The 17037-nt window shown below is 38.7% G+C and overlaps 1 protein-coding gene across 6 annotated transcripts in view; it reads left to right on the top strand.

The window, feature by feature from the left end:
• Window positions 1-17037, top strand: part of LOC127977239 (ELKS/Rab6-interacting/CAST family member 1) — a 175023-nt gene that overhangs the window by 113379 nt on the left and 44607 nt on the right. For all 6 annotated transcript variants that reach the window (XR_008158160.1, XM_052581998.1, XM_052582014.1 and 3 more), the window contains one exon: window positions 8180-8327. Coding sequence is in view for 5 of the 6 variants with exons in the window: in XM_052581998.1 (XP_052437958.1) it covers window positions 8180-8327 (148 nt within the window). In the remaining variant the exon portion in view is untranslated. The remainder of the gene's footprint in view (window positions 1-8179; window positions 8328-17037) is intronic.

The raw sequence follows: 17037 nt of genomic DNA, 5'->3' as shown, positions 1-17037 counted from the left end.
GTTTCAGGTCTGATTTATACTTTACATTTGGAAAATCGTACAGGGTGCTTGGTCAGGCAAGATCCGCTATAAACCTCTTACCAAACACGTAATGAAACAACAGAGTCTTCACTACACTAATAATTCATAAGCTTTGTCACGGCCACATAAGTCACAATAAAAACCATGAACTGTCCAGAAGCTGCAGAACATATATGGATAATCCATGCATGCATTTTAAAACCATCTACATTGTCACGGGGGAGAACATGAAATATGTTTTTAAGCCACACCGAGCGGCCAGTTGCAGCATGAGCTGGGCTTAAGGGCTGTATGTCACACTGACAGGCGTAGTCTCTCGTTTGGTGTCCAGTGGTAAGCCTCAGTGTTCCTGTGTCTGCACATCTCTTCTGCTTAGTCTGAGCGCATCTTTCTCCCCTGATTCCATCTGTTTTAATAATGGTTTCCGCAGGTGCCACTCCTTGACGAGCTTCATTTCCCAGAAAGCAAGCTCTGCCCTCCTCCCTCGTCTTCCTCCCTGGTTTTGTTTAGAGGCCCCAGCTGTGTTGCTCGCTGCAACTTTCCACACGTTTCCCAGGTAACAGGGATTTTGAGTGGACTCCGGTGAGCCGGGGCGGCCTGTGGAGCGCTGCATTTTCCTGGTCACGCTCCGTGTAGCGTGGCTGAAGTGGTCATGGTTTGACCGGCTTTTCCCATCTTCCACCACCTGCTCCGTCTGTCTGTCACTGTGCGTGTCTATCTGTCTATCTAACTACGGTCTGGTTTTGTTTGTCAAGGATTTTGTGTATAAAGTTTGCGAGTGTAAATACAGGATGCTGTGAAGTACCGTGTGTTTACTTCCCCCTCCTGTGTTCAATGATGTACAGTATGGAAAGCCTCACAGTATTTGGTTTTAGTCACGTAACGAACACATAACAAAGGATGTTTCTGAATGCAAGATTTTCTTTAGATCTCACTAATTGCATCAATTTATTTTCCATTTTTTACTATTGTTTAGAATTATTATTTTATCTGTTTGTCTATTTTTATTTATTTATTTTTATTATACATAAACGTGTGTGTGTGTGTGTGTGTGTGTGTGTGTGTTTCATTTCATCCCATTTTTCAGCATTATTTTATACCATTATAGTCTCTAAATATCAGTATCTGCATATTTTTATTTTATTTTATATTACATTTATTCATTTAGCAGACGCTTTTATCCAGAGCGACTTAAAAATATATATTAATTTTATATAAATCTATTAGATTTATTATATTATAATATAAAATGTATTATATACGTGTATTATATAAATTTTTCCCATAATGGATTCAATTTTAATTTAATTCATTTGTCTTTTTATTTATTTAAATTACTTTAATTCCATTTGTATTTTATTTAGTTTTTGTTATAAACAATTGACCTCAAACCCCCTGTGATTTCATTTATTGATTTATTTTTACTTTGCTATTGGAACTAAAAGTTTGAAAAGAACACATTGAACACATTTTTCTTGTCTTTTTTTTCTCAATAATGTCACGAACATTGAATATGCCATGAACATTGCTTTGTTACTTTCTTGATCGGAGAGAATCTGATTAAACAATAGTCTGTGTAGTGAAAGATGAGTCATGAATAATTTGGCTCATTATTAATATTAAATGCATAATTCTGCTTAAATTTGTTCATGTAAAACTAACATATACAGCTATGGCCAAACATTTTGAGAATGACACAGATATTAATTTTCCCAAAGTCTGCTGCTACAGTGTTTTTTTTTTTAGATCTTTTTTTCAGATGTCACTATGGTGTACTGAAGTATAATTACAAGAATTTCATAAGTGTCAAAGACTTTTATTGACAATTACGATAAGTTCATGCAAAGAGCAGAATTTGCAGTGCTGACCTTTTCTTTCTCAAGACCTCTGTAATTCACCCGGGCATGCTGTCAATCAACCTTTGGGCCACACCCTGACTGAGGGCAGCCCATTCCCCAGCTGGTCCTTTTGTGGCAAGGCTGTAATATAGTTGTAATGTTTTTGGGATTAAGTTAATTTTCATGACGAAGATGGACTTTGCAATTAATTGCAATTCATCTAATCACTCTTCATAACATTCTGGAGTGTATAAATATTGCCATCATAAAAACTGAGGCAACATCATTTATCTGTGTCATTCTCAAACCCTTTGGCCACTGCTGTACATATATATGACCTTAAAGCTAACGCACAAAGACTAAAAGCCACTAAATCATAATGTTGATTGCATGGGATCTTTAAGAAAATGTTTATGAAATCTGAAATTTATAGACCATGATGTTAAATTCCATAAACTCAACATCAACCTTGCATAAAGTTCAACAAGAGTTACGTTCTCCTCTTAGGGTTTCGAGATTACTGTGCGCTCTCTCTTTCTATCTCTCGCTCTCCAGCTGATGTGATCCAGATGGCTGGGTGCTGTCAGTCCAGGCGTGTGTATGTTCCCAGAGGAGGCTGGGCCAGAGGAGATAGGTGTGTTTGTGTTTGGTTCAGGGATGTGCTGGCCCCCCGTTCGCCGTGCTGCTATCAGCATTAATTAAGCTCGGCCTGTCAGCCTTTAGAGCAGCTGATAAGAGCAGGAGTGCTATTGAAGAGAAGGGGTCAGCATCTGTGTGTATGAGTCTCATTTCCACACTTTTTTTTTTTTTTTGGTCATTGTTTACAGAACAAATATTTGTTGTTTTTTTTGTTTTTTTTTATATCATGACTCTGGATCATTTTAGTTATTTTGTAATTTCGGGGTGCTTATTCCAAAAACTAGTGTCTGGCTGAGCCTGGTTAGAATTATTTGTTTAATTCTCAGTTGATTTTCATTTCTATTAATGATTCTGAAGACATTATTTTATGCCTTATCCTGATTTCTACTTTGCAAGTGATACATTTTGTATAATTACTTTTGACATTTTACTGCTTTTGTTATTTCGAAAAATGCATTAAAGTAAATAAACGCAAATGCACATACATGTAAAAAAAAAAAATAGAAAATTGTGTATAAAATTGTGAATATTGATTGATTTATAACAACAAATAAAATTTGTGCAACACACCTCCTTTTAAGGGACCCACCAGTGTGAAAGGGAGAATTTCTCATTATCACAAAACCACACATCAGCAATAAAGATGCTCATTTAAAAGCTCTCTTATTATTACACTGCTCCTCTATACACACACAAGATTTTCCCCGTACAATCTCGACGCTGACAGCAGGTTTTTAAATTCACATTTAATATCTGGGAAGCCTTCGTGCCAGATATGATTCAGTATGTGTTTCCAGGTGTCTCGCTTGTTCCAGTTTTGTCTCTCTTGTGGATCTGCATGCAGTCACTCAAGCGCTCCTATTCTGTATAATACAAGATTAATACAGCTATTACTGTGTTCAGGAAGTACAAAACCCATATTTTCAGATTGCTTACACCCTGGAAATTATAGCTTTTGGTGAGTCAATATTAGCTTTAAAGGTGCAAGTTTGTAGATTTTTCTTTAATGTTTCACAGTGCCCATCTAGAGAGGATATTCAGCATATGCGTGCTCTATAACCAACTCCAATAGCAGAGGATGTATCTCTCTTTTTTTAAGACCGTAAAAGCAGCCACTGAAGGTCCTCCGTGCCCCCAGAATAGCGATGAACATCAAACATACACATATTTCTCCACACGTCTCCTGCATGATACACACATGCACCGAATGCAGAACTGACACTGTATTTCTCTCTCTCCCACATCATACACACACACACACATCCCTGGAAAAAGGGCCTAGAAAGCCAAGCTGTGGCTCAGGGCCAGGGAATGATGGAGAGTTAGGGTTATTTTTATTTTTTTAATGTGCTGGGGCTCCTCCAACGCTCAGTTTGTTTAACGCGGCTGGCCTGTATTTTATTTTTATGTGCTAGATCAGGCAGTATCAGGTAGGACTTAGTACTGATGGATTCGGCTGATAGCGTTCTCTGAACTCTTTCCTCCCTGCTAATGGTGTCCTCTAAATCCCTCTCCTTCAAATCAGCGGCCCGCAAATATTGAGGTGTTAAAGGAATAGACATTTATATTACAGCTTAAATATTGCATCGATATGAGTCTGTAAAAATTGAAAAAAAAGGTGTTGTGGAATGTTATTTTTGGGTGTAAAAGCAGCCCTGTGATTTTAGATTTGGTATTTAGATTGTGATTGTTTTATGCTAAAAGAAATTTAACTTCCATCTGTCTTTCATCCATCCATTAACCTACCTTTTAACCTCCTACTGTACATTTTTATATATATATATATATATATATATATATATATATATATATATATATATATATATATATATATATATATATATATATATATATATATATATATGGTCATCTATCATCCATCTATTCATTCAACCATATCTCTCTCCATCCATTAATCTCTCTATCCATCCATCCCCCTATCTAGTAATTTCTCTATCCATCTAACCATTCATATTTATAAATCAATCAATAGTTTATATTTCTTCATCTATCCATCCATCCATCTCTCTCTCTATCCAGGTAAAATATTGCAGTAGTTTGAAATATCATTTTTTCTATTCATTCGTCCATCCGTCATTGCAGTATTTAGTCCAAACTTTGCTTCTCATTTTTCCTCCTTTGTGTTTCCAAGAAGCTTATCTCTCTTCCAGAATGGTCCCGGTTGAGGCAACCATTAAAAATTTCAAGCGGTGAATGTCGGCTGACCTCAGATCTGCATTCGTTTAACATTCCGCTCTCATTTTGCTATCATTTATGTCCTGCTATCGTCATACAGTAGGAATGGCTGTGATAAGTCACGTTTAGGACCCGCCAAACTGATCGTTCCTGGCTCTCTGTGCTGTGTTTTCCTCTTCGGTGGTTTAACCAGCACAGTTTGTCCCGTCACAAGCTGCCCACCCCCTCGGCTATTCATTATCTCTCCACTGGCGTACACACCCATAGAAACACAAAACCGATAGCGAACAGAGGAGGATGCGTATTTTTAGGCCTGCTTGAGGACCCCTGAGAAGAAAGCAAGAGGCTTAAAGCGAAGCAGAGTTCAGAGAGAGGAAATTGAGTGTTGAGGGGCAGTGATGAAATGGATTGATTGATAGGCCGCTTCCCCTCACTCTGATTGGCTTTATCATGGGAGGAGGTGATTGACCACTTGACCTCTTAGTGATCAATATGAACTATTCCCTATCTGTCTGGGAACAAATGTGTGGGGGCCCATTGTGCCCCTGTGCTCCAGATAAGAGGCTTTGTCTTCTTTTAGTACCAGGAATACAAGCTCTGCCTTGCTGTCTACTGCCTACATATGAGGTTCCCTACTAAGGTAGCATCTTAACCCAAATGAAAGTGGCATAAATGGAGCACTCTAGTCAGCAAGTCCATGTGCCTCACAAATAAAGCTTTTGTACTCCGCAATTGATTCCAATCAGCTTGTTAAGTCCTGACTTAAGGGATATTTTTCTGTGTCCAAGTCTCTCCACTTTTTAATTGAGAATACTATTTCAGCAGCCATATATGTTGCCTGCATGAGAAACATAGAAAATGACGTCAGACTTAACAAGCAGACTCTGGTGTTAGCATTTTGCTAAGCTAGCAGTACAATATAATGAAACTACAGAGCACACAAGAATAATTGTATTTGAACAGTTTTTAGCAATTGATGCATTTTTTTGATACATAATATAGACCTCAAACATTAGAAACTGTAGTGTATATAACGTATTCCTTTTATATTTATTCCTCCTCTCAAATCAGGAGTTTTAGTGAGGGAAGAAGTGGGTCGCGATTATAGTCATAATTTTCCTTTGATCGAGGCCTCTTGTCTCCCTGTGGCCATCTGTGATATCAACATACCCAGTCAATGGGAAAGATTAGATCACGGAGGAAAAATACCATTCTTGTTAAATGATTAATCTGAGGAGACATTTGCTATGGGAAAATTTGACACACAAAGCAATTCTTCGTTCTCATCCATCATTTCAGACTCCTTATCCTACGTATCCCAGCGCACATCCCTCCACTTCCTGTTATCTGCCTCTCCTAATGCTGCCCTCCCTTGGTTTCTGTTTTCACCTCATCTATTGCTTTGATTTTTATTTTTAGCCTGTTCCGTCCTCATGCATTTTGGCAGGGCAGATACTCTAGGGCTCATTGGGATCAGGCAGAGAGGTTATGGAGCTGAAGGGGAAGTTCCTTTTTGCCCAAAGTAAACTGACTCACCTCAGGGGCAGCTGCTGCCTGCGGTCTGAACCTGACCATAATGAGCATGGCTAGTCAGGAGGTCACTGTATTAAAAGGCCTCTCTGACAGGACATGTTAGTGCTCAGAAGCCTCCTGGAACATCACCAGCTTTCATTTTATTAGTTTGCGCCAGGACACGGTGGTTTTTACAGACCTGGGTGGCCCGTGTCTTTGTGGGATATATCACATCTCCATTGCTTTTGATGGTCAAAATGACAGAATTAAAAGTTGTATGGAGGCCTATGGGCATCACATGGTGTGTGTGTGTGTGTGTGTGTGTGTGTGTGTGTGTATTTCTGTCAAGTACACAGGCTTCTTTCTACAGCAGTGATGTCACTCTGGATGGAATCAGGTCAGTCAGTTCCTCCAAGGAACCGAATAGAACACAGCGAAACAGAGAGAAAGAAAAAGAGAGGCTTTGTCAGCAGTTGAGAGACTGATCAAAGATAAAGCTAATTTGCAATAAGCCCTTGATGAAAATAGAAAGTTTCACCCTTACCACCAGAATAACACAGGTGTGACATTATAAAACAAGTGTGCTAATTTTAAGGCTTCTCATGCAATTATTCTGGCCAAATTCGAGTTGCATGCATCTGATTGACAGTTATTAGATATATGACAGAGGGTAAGGTACTACCACAGTTTGCTATAGTAGAACATTCCGGCTATTCCAGAAGCTCACAAATATGCGGCCAGTTGGCACATATAGTCTGTTGTCAAATGTAAATATACATAAAATCATTGAATTAATAAAAATGGTCAAGAAAGAAGTTGTACACACAAATGGTGTTTGCTATATTTATGCTTATGCTATCTCATTGTTAGCTTAGCAACATGCTAACACCACACTCCACTAGTGCACTTCATGTTAGAAGTTCTATTTTTTATGTTGCCACCTACATAGAGCATTCCAAATCAATCTCTTATGAGTTTCCGTTTCAGTTAGCATGCTACCGTAGAAGGTAACTGTCTAGGTAGACAGTAGACAGTGAGGAAGCTCGTTAGATTTTGGAACGGATCCAGTGAATTTCTGTATATATATCCATGCTCATCGAGTAAATGAGAGGGAGGAAAAGAAAGAGAGGCACGGGGAGGATGTATTTGACACACACTTCACTACTGACACTCTAGCACACATGACTAACGCTAACCCCAAGACAGTCTCCAGTTTGCTGCCTCTATTTGTCAATACGTGCAAGGCTTTGACCTTCTTAACTGCCGGTATGAGATGCTCACCCTCCCTTTCAGTCCGTTACTACAGCTTTGACCTAACAGGACTCACTCCCTCAACCAGCTGCACTTGACTGATGACTGGAATTTATTATTTCAATTATTTATATACTACAATTCAAAAGTTTAGGGTCAGTAGGGGTCAGAAATTAAATATTTTGTTCAGAAAGAAAACTTTACATTTATCAAAGTTGACACTAAAGACATTGGGAATGTAAAAAAAAGAAAAAGTTATTTCAGATAAATGCTATAGAATCCTGAAATTTTTTTATCACTGTTTCCACAAAACTATTAAGGAGCTCAACTGTTTTTAACATTGACTAAAAATACTTGTTGAGCATCAGATCAGCATGTTAGCTTGCATAAATGATTTCTGAAGGATGATGTGACATTGAAGGCTGGAGTAATGATGATGACAATTCAGCTTTGTCATCATAGGAATAAATTACATTTTAAAATATATTCAGATAGAAAATAGTTATTTTAAATTATAATAATATTTACATTTGATTTGTTTTACTGTATTTTTTATTAACGGAGAAATGGCTTCCCACTGCTGTGTGTTTGCACTTGGGATGGGTTAAATGCAGAGCACAAATTCAGAGTATGGGACACCATCCTTGGATACATATCACTTTCGCTTAGAAAGCATTGTCCAAATCCATCTAAATACTAACTGTGTTTTCTTCTCCAAACAGGCAGGAGGCACTGTTGGCAGCCATCAGTGAGAAAGACGCCAACATCGCTCTTCTAGAGCTATCGTCCTCAAAGAAGAAGACGACTCAGGATGAAGTGGCTCTGCTGAAGAGGGAGAAAGACCGACTGGTACATCAGCTCAAACAGCAGGTGAGAACAACCAACAGGCTGGACGTCGACACCCCAGACCAAAGCACGAGGCAAAACCATAGACTAAAATGAACACAGACCTCAGTCCTCTTAATTTCCTAGTGGAGTTCTGCAACCACACCCGGAGGAATTACATTGGTGAAGCTTAACCAGACATTCGTCAGCATAAAAAAAAAAATAGTCCCACTTCAAAGGAAAAGTTTAGACTTTACAGCTCAAGTAACAAACATTTTTGTTTCACTGACGAATTGTGTTGTAACTCAAATAGGAGCATTGCTTTTCTGCTTTTTAACTCCCTGACTCTCTTTCCATTCAGGCTACCATTGTGTTAAGAGATTAAGAGATGAGACTTAAGAGATGAGTCAAAATGATTGTGTGTCAAAAGCCTGCCACAGATGTTGCCCACAGATGTTAAGTTGACAATAACCTGTAATATTCTTTCAAGAGGGACTTGATCGCTCCGAAATATAAGATCGCACAGGATATCCTGATGGTGTGTTTATAGTATCAGTAACCAGCTGACCTTGCTGTCGTGGTTCTGTTTAGCAGTTCAAGGAGAGGCTAAAGAACAATTTCTGGAGGAGACATGTTGGGAATGACATCCCAAAGTTTGGAGATGCAAACAGGCTACAGATGTCTGGCCGCAGACCCGTCAAGAAGGGCAATTTTAGGATTATTTGACTGCTCCTCCAGGTTCCCACAAACCACCTGCAAATACATGCACGGTAGTTTAAACACACACAGACTACACTGGGAAAAAATGATAGTTTTCCCTCAGAAATTGCTAGCAAATTTCACAAGTAATTACAAAAACATTTTGCATAGTTAGTAAATAGTAAATTTAAAAAAAAGATTATTGGAGTACTTTGGGAAGAAAACATTATTTTAGTCATTCTGCTCCACTCAGTTTGTTACTTGTAATTTCTTTGTAATCATCTGTGAAATTTACTAGCAATCTATGAGTGAACATTGTTTTTTAATGCCATTTTTTTCAATATACAAAGAAGTGGCATTGAATTAAACAAATTTTGAAGTTGAAAGCCTGAAATTACATTTTCTAATCTTTGTTTAATGCGATGTAGCTGCCATTCATCCAGATGAGTCTCATAACCAGCATGCACATTTAGCATCCTCGTTTCCAATTCAAGCAGACCACACGCATATACAAAACCCAGCAGCCACAGAAAAACAAAAAGAGCAAGAGGACCAACACACACATCCTCACTTTGGCTCCATTCATGCTCACGGGCACACGCTCGCGCTGCTGGAAAACACCCCTCCCTGGCTGTTTCTCTGAATGACAGGCTATCAGCGTGTTGCATAGCTGCAGCATTCCACAGGAAATGGGTGTCAGTAGTGCAGATAGCTTTAGGGCTCAGCTCTCACCCACACCCCTGAGATCAGGAGGGCAGCCCGCATCCCCCTCCTGCTCACTGTCAATCACAGACGGGGGAAATTTGGTTAAGAGCCGGTCAGAGGCCGGTTGTTCTCCTGACATACTAATGGTTGAGGTCAACGATAAAGGTTGCACGCGGTGGTCCTAAATCGTAATTTTTTGGGGCAGCTTTACTTCAGGGTCAAAGTTAGGAGCCAACGTTGGAAAGTTTAAGGACCCTCAGTTTGCCTGTCCCTCGTGGACACGTTTTTCCGCTCTTAATTGATAGCATTACAAGCAGTCTCTTGGCATTATTTGTCATTTATAATCATTAAGATTGCAACTTCTGTTCTGTGGAAAATGGATGGCCGTAACTAGCCCGGAGGTGTTTGACGTGGCCCAGGGGAAGGGCGAGTGCTGTCTACTGTTGCGGCCTCTGGATTAGGGTTAGGGTTCAGGATCGTAGGGTTTGAGTGACAGGGGATGAGTGTGACATAGTGGTACATAAATGGAGTATTTTTCTTTCGGTTTTTGAAGAGACAGATGTGCATACAGATGCAGGGCTGATAATGGCTTGGAGGAGGGAAATTCCTGGTCATACTAGTCCAGTCTAGTCAAAAAAAAAAGAAAAAATGGTGTCAAAAGTGTGGCCTTATACCAGGTCATGAGCTACTGTGGTGTGATGGTGTCAAGTGATGTGGAACAACAAAATATATTGCTTCCATGATCATTTTGGTCCTAACCAGCTTTGATTAGAGGTTCAAACAAATCGTTCTACCAATAATTACAGTTCAGAATTAAAAATAGTTTCTCTCTTCATAATAAATATTTAATATTATATTATTAATTGTAATTTATTTATTTTTATGTCAGGGTTTTGTAATTTTGCAGTAGGACAGACTGACTTTGAATAAACCTTTAAAACTCATCGTATAATATCGTTCTGAAAGTAAACAATTTTGTGCATGTTTTCCTGAGAAACTTCAGCCAATCACGTGGCTTCTCACTTGTTCTATTCCACTGCAGCAGGTTTGGATGTACTCAGTGTGTGATAAATGGAGCCCGTCATCATGTTTAAATTATATTTTCTAGACGAGCAGATGGGACTATTTGATGTCTAACAAAATGCTGCATAACCAACAGCCGTTTCTGTGATCCAGAGATTTGGAGCGAAGGAAATGAACTAGAATGAAACATAAAACAAACAAAAAAAAGCCATAGATGAGAGAAAATAAGCAAAGAAGTTTTTAATAACGAAGAGAGAGAGGCGAGAGAAGACATCCCATATCTGTTTTTGTTTTGGGATACATCAATTTTCAAGATATTTTCTGGTGTATTTTAGGGAGAAAATGAACTCTTTGTTCTTTTCTTCCTCCGTTTTGTTCTTTTTCTTCTCTGGTCTCCGTCTGTGTGTCTGTCAGCCTCTGTGATGATGACAGTGAAAAAATAAGACTGATTTCTGGTGAGCATCTTTTGAAGCGGCGGTGTAGTGAAATGTTCTCTCCATCACATCTCTTCCCCTTCCATAAATCTTCACTGCGCGCCGTGACATCTCACCCAGCTCTGATGTGCTGTCCAAGTTTTATTAGCAGACTTGAGAGAGTGGAACGGCATGTCACTGTGGAGCACAGGAGTGGGTTTTTAAGAGTTGTCCTGTGCATATTTGCAGGCCGCAGATTAAACGGCAGAGTGAGAACTGCTCCCCGCTGCCATCACATGGTTCATTGATGGTACAATTAGCTGTGGAAGGAGGGTGGTTTCTACTGCTGCTTCAGGAGAGCTGGATAAGAAGAGATCAGAACTTATACACTGCCTTCAAAGGTCATTCTTCACTATATGCACATGTACACAAACTCACTCTTCTGGAAAAATAGACTAGAAATATTAATAGCTTACCCTGCACTATGCTGAATTTTGCCCAATCAATTTTATGATCATGAAAATCTAAGTTCAGTCAAGTGTGGCTGAAGTTTTGGCTGATAATGAATGTTCAAATGTTAAGGATGAGGGAAATTGTTCCATTTGACTTTTTCACTCTTAATTTTGTTTGTAGTTACATTTAAGATATATTTATGTGTTGAAATTTAGCAGTAAATCTTTCATCAGGGTCATCTGTATGATTTGGCATTGGATGGCATTGGATTGATCTATAGAATTTTTTTTTATTCTAGAAGTACCCAACAATTTGTGCATGTATTTTTTTTTATCTATTTATCTATATTTCTTTTACTTTTGTTTTGTTTTTCAACTTTTAATCATATAGACAATTTTTCAGAATGATTTATGTTTTAAGCATTTAATAAAAAAATAAAGAATTTTTGGTATTTAACAAATATTTCATATAAGTTTTATATTTATATAAAGAAGCAAAGAAGTTTGCCAGAAGATAGCAAGTTGCATCCAAAGTTATTTTTCATGACTAGTTTCATTTTGTGTCTTCACAGTCCAATCAAATAACAAGTGAAATATGAAATGTTAAAAATCTGATTCTGATCCATTCATCAAATTAGGACTATTATATGAGGTCATACACAGTCTTTTATACTGTACATTTTGCCTTTCATACAGGATATTTGCACAGTATACATAGTGCTGAAATATTGCTTGTTATTAGCACAAGAACAGAAGCCGGCGAGGGAGGGCGACCAAAACCTCCACCGCAGACCATCTGAGCTCCCCACACCCAACCTCGCCTTTCTTAAAACTGTCCTGGCTCCGACCCCGCAGAAAACACTCCCACCTGCACAAGGCGTCCAGAAAATATTTGATAAGTCCTAAAATTTATCATCCTTGCCCCTGCGCGGTCTGAAGAGGCTGCATTAATCCACGCCATTATCATGGAGCATGATTCAGACCATTAATCATCTGGCTGCTCAAATTTGAAATCTTTACGACACCTCAGCGGCTGTGAGAGGCTCTGCTCATGCACAGTGAGCTCTCTGTGTGCTGTGGAAAGGTGTAGAATGGTTAGTGTGGTCACCGCTCCTGAATCCAACCCCCTCCTCCATCATAATTCTCAGCCTCCTGATGGATCTCAGCAGAGACTTCCTGCCTTTTCCCCTTTTAACTGTATGTCAGCGGACATGTATGCGTATGAATGTGTATTTGGGTTTTCTTATGTCCCTGAGAGTGTTATGGGGGGACTCGAGTATGCTAGGTAGTCAGTAGTCGATAGCAATACTAGTGAAATTTCATAATTCTTTTTATCATTTTTAATGAACGTACTCTTATATTTTAACCGTGTATAGTGCAGAGTATTATCTTAACATAACCTAAAAAAAAAACACTGCAACATAATGAACTGTTGTAAATAGATGGATGGTGTTTAAAGTAACCTATGATATGCTGCTTTAAAGCTGCATGACATTAAGACTCCTTTTCATGGGGTCACCTTTAATTTTCTTCTACATAATGATTCAAGAAAAAAAAATGTTGTGGTGCAGATTGCCACTTAAAAAGATTTCCTATATGTGTCTAACATATGCATATATATATATATATATATATATGTGTGTGTGTGTGTGTGTGTGTATATATATGTGTGTGTATATATGCATGTGAGCATTTGAAAAGGCATTATAAAAAAAAAAATTTTTAGTATTGATTTAGTACTGCACTTTTAAAAAAATTTCATCCTTGCTTGTACACAAAGGTCAAGGTTTAAGTTATTATTGTTCTTCCATTGTAAGTCACGTGTGTGTGTGTGTGTGTGTGTGTGTGTGTGTGTGTGTGTGTGTGTGCGTGTGTGTGTGTGTGTGTGAGAGAGAGATGGAGAGAGTGAGTTTGCATCAACACCGCACTCGTCCTTTTTGGAGATGAGGATATCGAGTGTGTGTGTAATGAAGTGTGGCTGCACTGACATGTTGCCTTTTTCAGATATAGAGAGAGAGACATTGGTCAAGTGAATGTGTATTTTAGTCTCTATTCAGAGATTGAAGATGTGCCAAAGTGTCCGACTCACCCTTTCCCTCTGTAGACCTCCAGAGTCCAATTTGTCCAGGCGTCTGAGTGTGTCTATGTTAGAAAATCAAGACGTATGGAGGGAAACAATATTTAACCTGACAATTTTGGTAAGCTTCATTACTCTTTTTGCTTTCCAAGGACTAGAGTTGCAGTTTTGGTCTCTCGTTTGTTTGTAACCGGTGTATCTCATGACTAACCCCATCCGCTTCTTAAGGAGATGACCCGGAGTGATTCAGACCAATTACAGTTTGCTGGTCCTCTGGGACAGTGTTAAAAAGTCTCGTTGCAGTTCTGTAACCGCAGATTGAGTGTTAGTGTTAGTTCCCACAAGTCCTGGAATGGCGTCGGTAATTCCATCCCCTCACAAACTGCGGATTTGGGTCGATACGTCTTTCTCTCATTACCTGCTACAGTGCCTCCGCGAGGCCCCGCCAGAGTCGCTGTCCTCACATGGCTTCAGGGCGACGGCGGGCATCAGGATGGACTGAGATGCCAATTCAGTAAAGGGCTCCAGGCCTGCTGTTCTCAGCAGAGCCGTGGTTTTGGGCACCCCTCAGAGGAATAAAATGGTTTTGTCTTGCAGCTACCCACAAATAAACTTAAAATGCAAAAGCGGCAAGTCCTTGCCAAGGCCACTGTATGCATGTGTTTGAAAGCGTACCTTTATTGGGTTCAAAACGCTGATGTTTTGTTGCAAAGGATGAGTTCTGGGTGCCTTATGTCCCCGCTGTGGCCAAAGTGATCACAGAGCTTAAATTAGAGCGTTTTGCAGCCAATGATAAGTGAGGGAAAGGGGAAAGAAATCCAGAAAAAGGGCTCACACGAACACGACAACATCAACAAGCGTTCAAGTCATTACAGGATCTTGTTTTGCTGAAGGTCTTGCAGACGTCAGAGAGCTTGAGCTGAGGGGGCCATGCGAATGGAGGTCGTGGTTCACGGGCCCATCCGTGCTGGATTTGTCTTGGATCTGATGCAACTCTCGCTGCTCGTTTAAGAAAAAAGAGTTGCTGTGTTTTTGGAACACGAGACCTCAAAACACAAGCCGCTAAATGGCTGTTTGAATAAGGCCTGTGGGTGTCCAGCTCGTCCAACGTGTGACGTTGTGGAGAAGAGGAAATGGAGATTTTCCACTGCATCTCCGATTGTGGAGAACATTTTACTATGTTGTTATTATTCGGTCAGACAAATGAATTTTTTTAGGACGTTGTGTGCCCCTTTGGCAAGCCGTGAAGGCTTGGCAGCTTTATTATTACAGGGTTTTGCCTTAACATCGCTAATTGTAGTTGGTAAAACTTTGCTTTTCTGCTGCACTGAAAGTGCTGTTTAGTAGTGATTTCTAATGAGGGTGGGAGACTGTCCTCTCTTTTCCTTGATTCCCATTTCTGGCTCTTCTGTCCTGTCAGAATGATGACCTGGTATTATTCACCTCTTCAGTACCTAGCCAGTTACACATACTTGTTTTGTTAAAATTAAGATTATTTCTAAAGCTTTGCTCAATGTTTTTCTGGTGTGATTAGTGGTATTTTCTAATCCAAGCATCACTATTACTATTCCTCACAATTAGTGATTTAAGCAAACCTCTAATCCTAAGTATCAAACTTTGGTGCTTAGCTCGTCCTTCATGTTTATTCAACAGGCACAAACGATACCTCAAATTATGCAGCTTTTCTTATTTCTTATTGCAGCTGTCAGATTTTGAAATATAGTCCGTTTTGACAAAAATCCCTTAAAAAAATCCCTTAGTTCCTTTATTTAGGCAAGTCAGTTCACTGTTCTTTTTGAATGAACAAAGTCTGAAATCTCCAAAACTGTAAGATTTCATTTTAATAACATTTAAAATCATTAATACAGTTTGACAACAATGGTTTCATACAGTAAATTTGCCTTTTTAGCTAAAACCACACACACAAAAAATAGTAAAACTATATAACTTTTCCCCCCACTGTTTTACAGAAAGGAAATTCACTTTTTTTATGCCACCATATTAAATGTTATGATTTCTCCCAGTCATATTTATCCTCCACAACCACTCATATTTCCATCAAATAATGTAGAAATCTAAAAATATTAAATGCAATGCAATCGGTTTTATATTATTTGAAGGAAATATGAACCAGTTTGTACATTTTCCCAATTACCACCCCTTCATATTTGGTGTACTGTATGTATGGCGCAAGTGAGAGAGAGAAAGAGCTGTTCTAACTGAGCAAAGAAGTCTGTTTGCTTCCCTCTGGGCTACCAGAACAGAGAGACCATTCTGTTTCCACCTATTTCCCAGTTATCTGTTCTGTTCGATTATAATCCCAGACCTCTAACACTGGAAGCACTGCAGCTCACAATCATGGGAGCACTGTAGAATCCTTTCTGTCATGCTTGTCCAAGGAGCTTATCTCAGCGACTGTTATTCATGCAGGGATCTGGGACTGTATTTTGGTGTTATCTTTGCTTTTGATGTCTTGGCCTCTTTAGCGACTTCTGAGACTTAGTAATTACTTTTAATGGTTTGAAAAAAGACCATGACAGAGATCTAAACTCTCTTTCTTCTTGACTATTTGTGACTTTCTTTTCATCCTCAATCACATTATTCTAATGTTCATTGTTTAGAGTAGTAAAGGGCAGCAACATCAAAAATAAAAGTGCACAAAACCAAAGTACAGTTCAATAGTTGACAGTGGAAACCTTATATTAGTGCAGTATCCTGTAAATATTCATCATTTTATTGGAATTTTCCTATGTTTATAGTGGAAGATGCTTGTTTTGTTGCATTTATGTTAGTAGTAAGTAGTAAAAGTGTTCTGTTTTAACCTCTGCATAAAAGCAGTTATATTTACATCAAACTTTATACTTTTACACATCAATACTCTATATAGTTAACCATTACACTTTGAATATGTCCATGGAAAAAATTGACATTTTTGTTTTTTCAGTATAACAGTAAAGATTATTAGCTGAAATCATGGTCTTTGCTGATTCATAAAATGCAAGCCAACAGCTACTGTGACTGTAAGAGAATAAAAGCATATTATGCAACAAAACATGTATATCTGTGGCTCGATGATATATTGAGGTCTTATGAAGTGAAACAATCAGTTTGTGCAAGAAACTGAACATTATTTACAGCAATATTGCCTGTAATCCAAATGTCTGTGAAAGTCTGATTCTTGTCCATGACCTGGTTCAAATGTTCGATTTCTTACACAGACCGATTTTTTTAATCTATTTATTACATTCATTACTCAGTGTAATAAAAAGTTTAGGAGTCATGCCTGTTCCAAAGACAAAACATGATTTGAAATACTAAATGCTGCCCCATCTATTACGCAATTTTATAGTCATTATGTTATTATTGTGATTGAGTACTTTGACACA

Source organism: Carassius gibelio, chromosome A4 (genome assembly GCF_023724105.1).
Source record: "Carassius gibelio isolate Cgi1373 ecotype wild population from Czech Republic chromosome A4, carGib1.2-hapl.c, whole genome shotgun sequence".
NCBI lineage: Eukaryota > Metazoa > Chordata > Actinopteri > Cypriniformes > Cyprinidae > Carassius > Carassius gibelio.
This window is presented reverse-complemented; position numbering and strand designations above follow the sequence as displayed.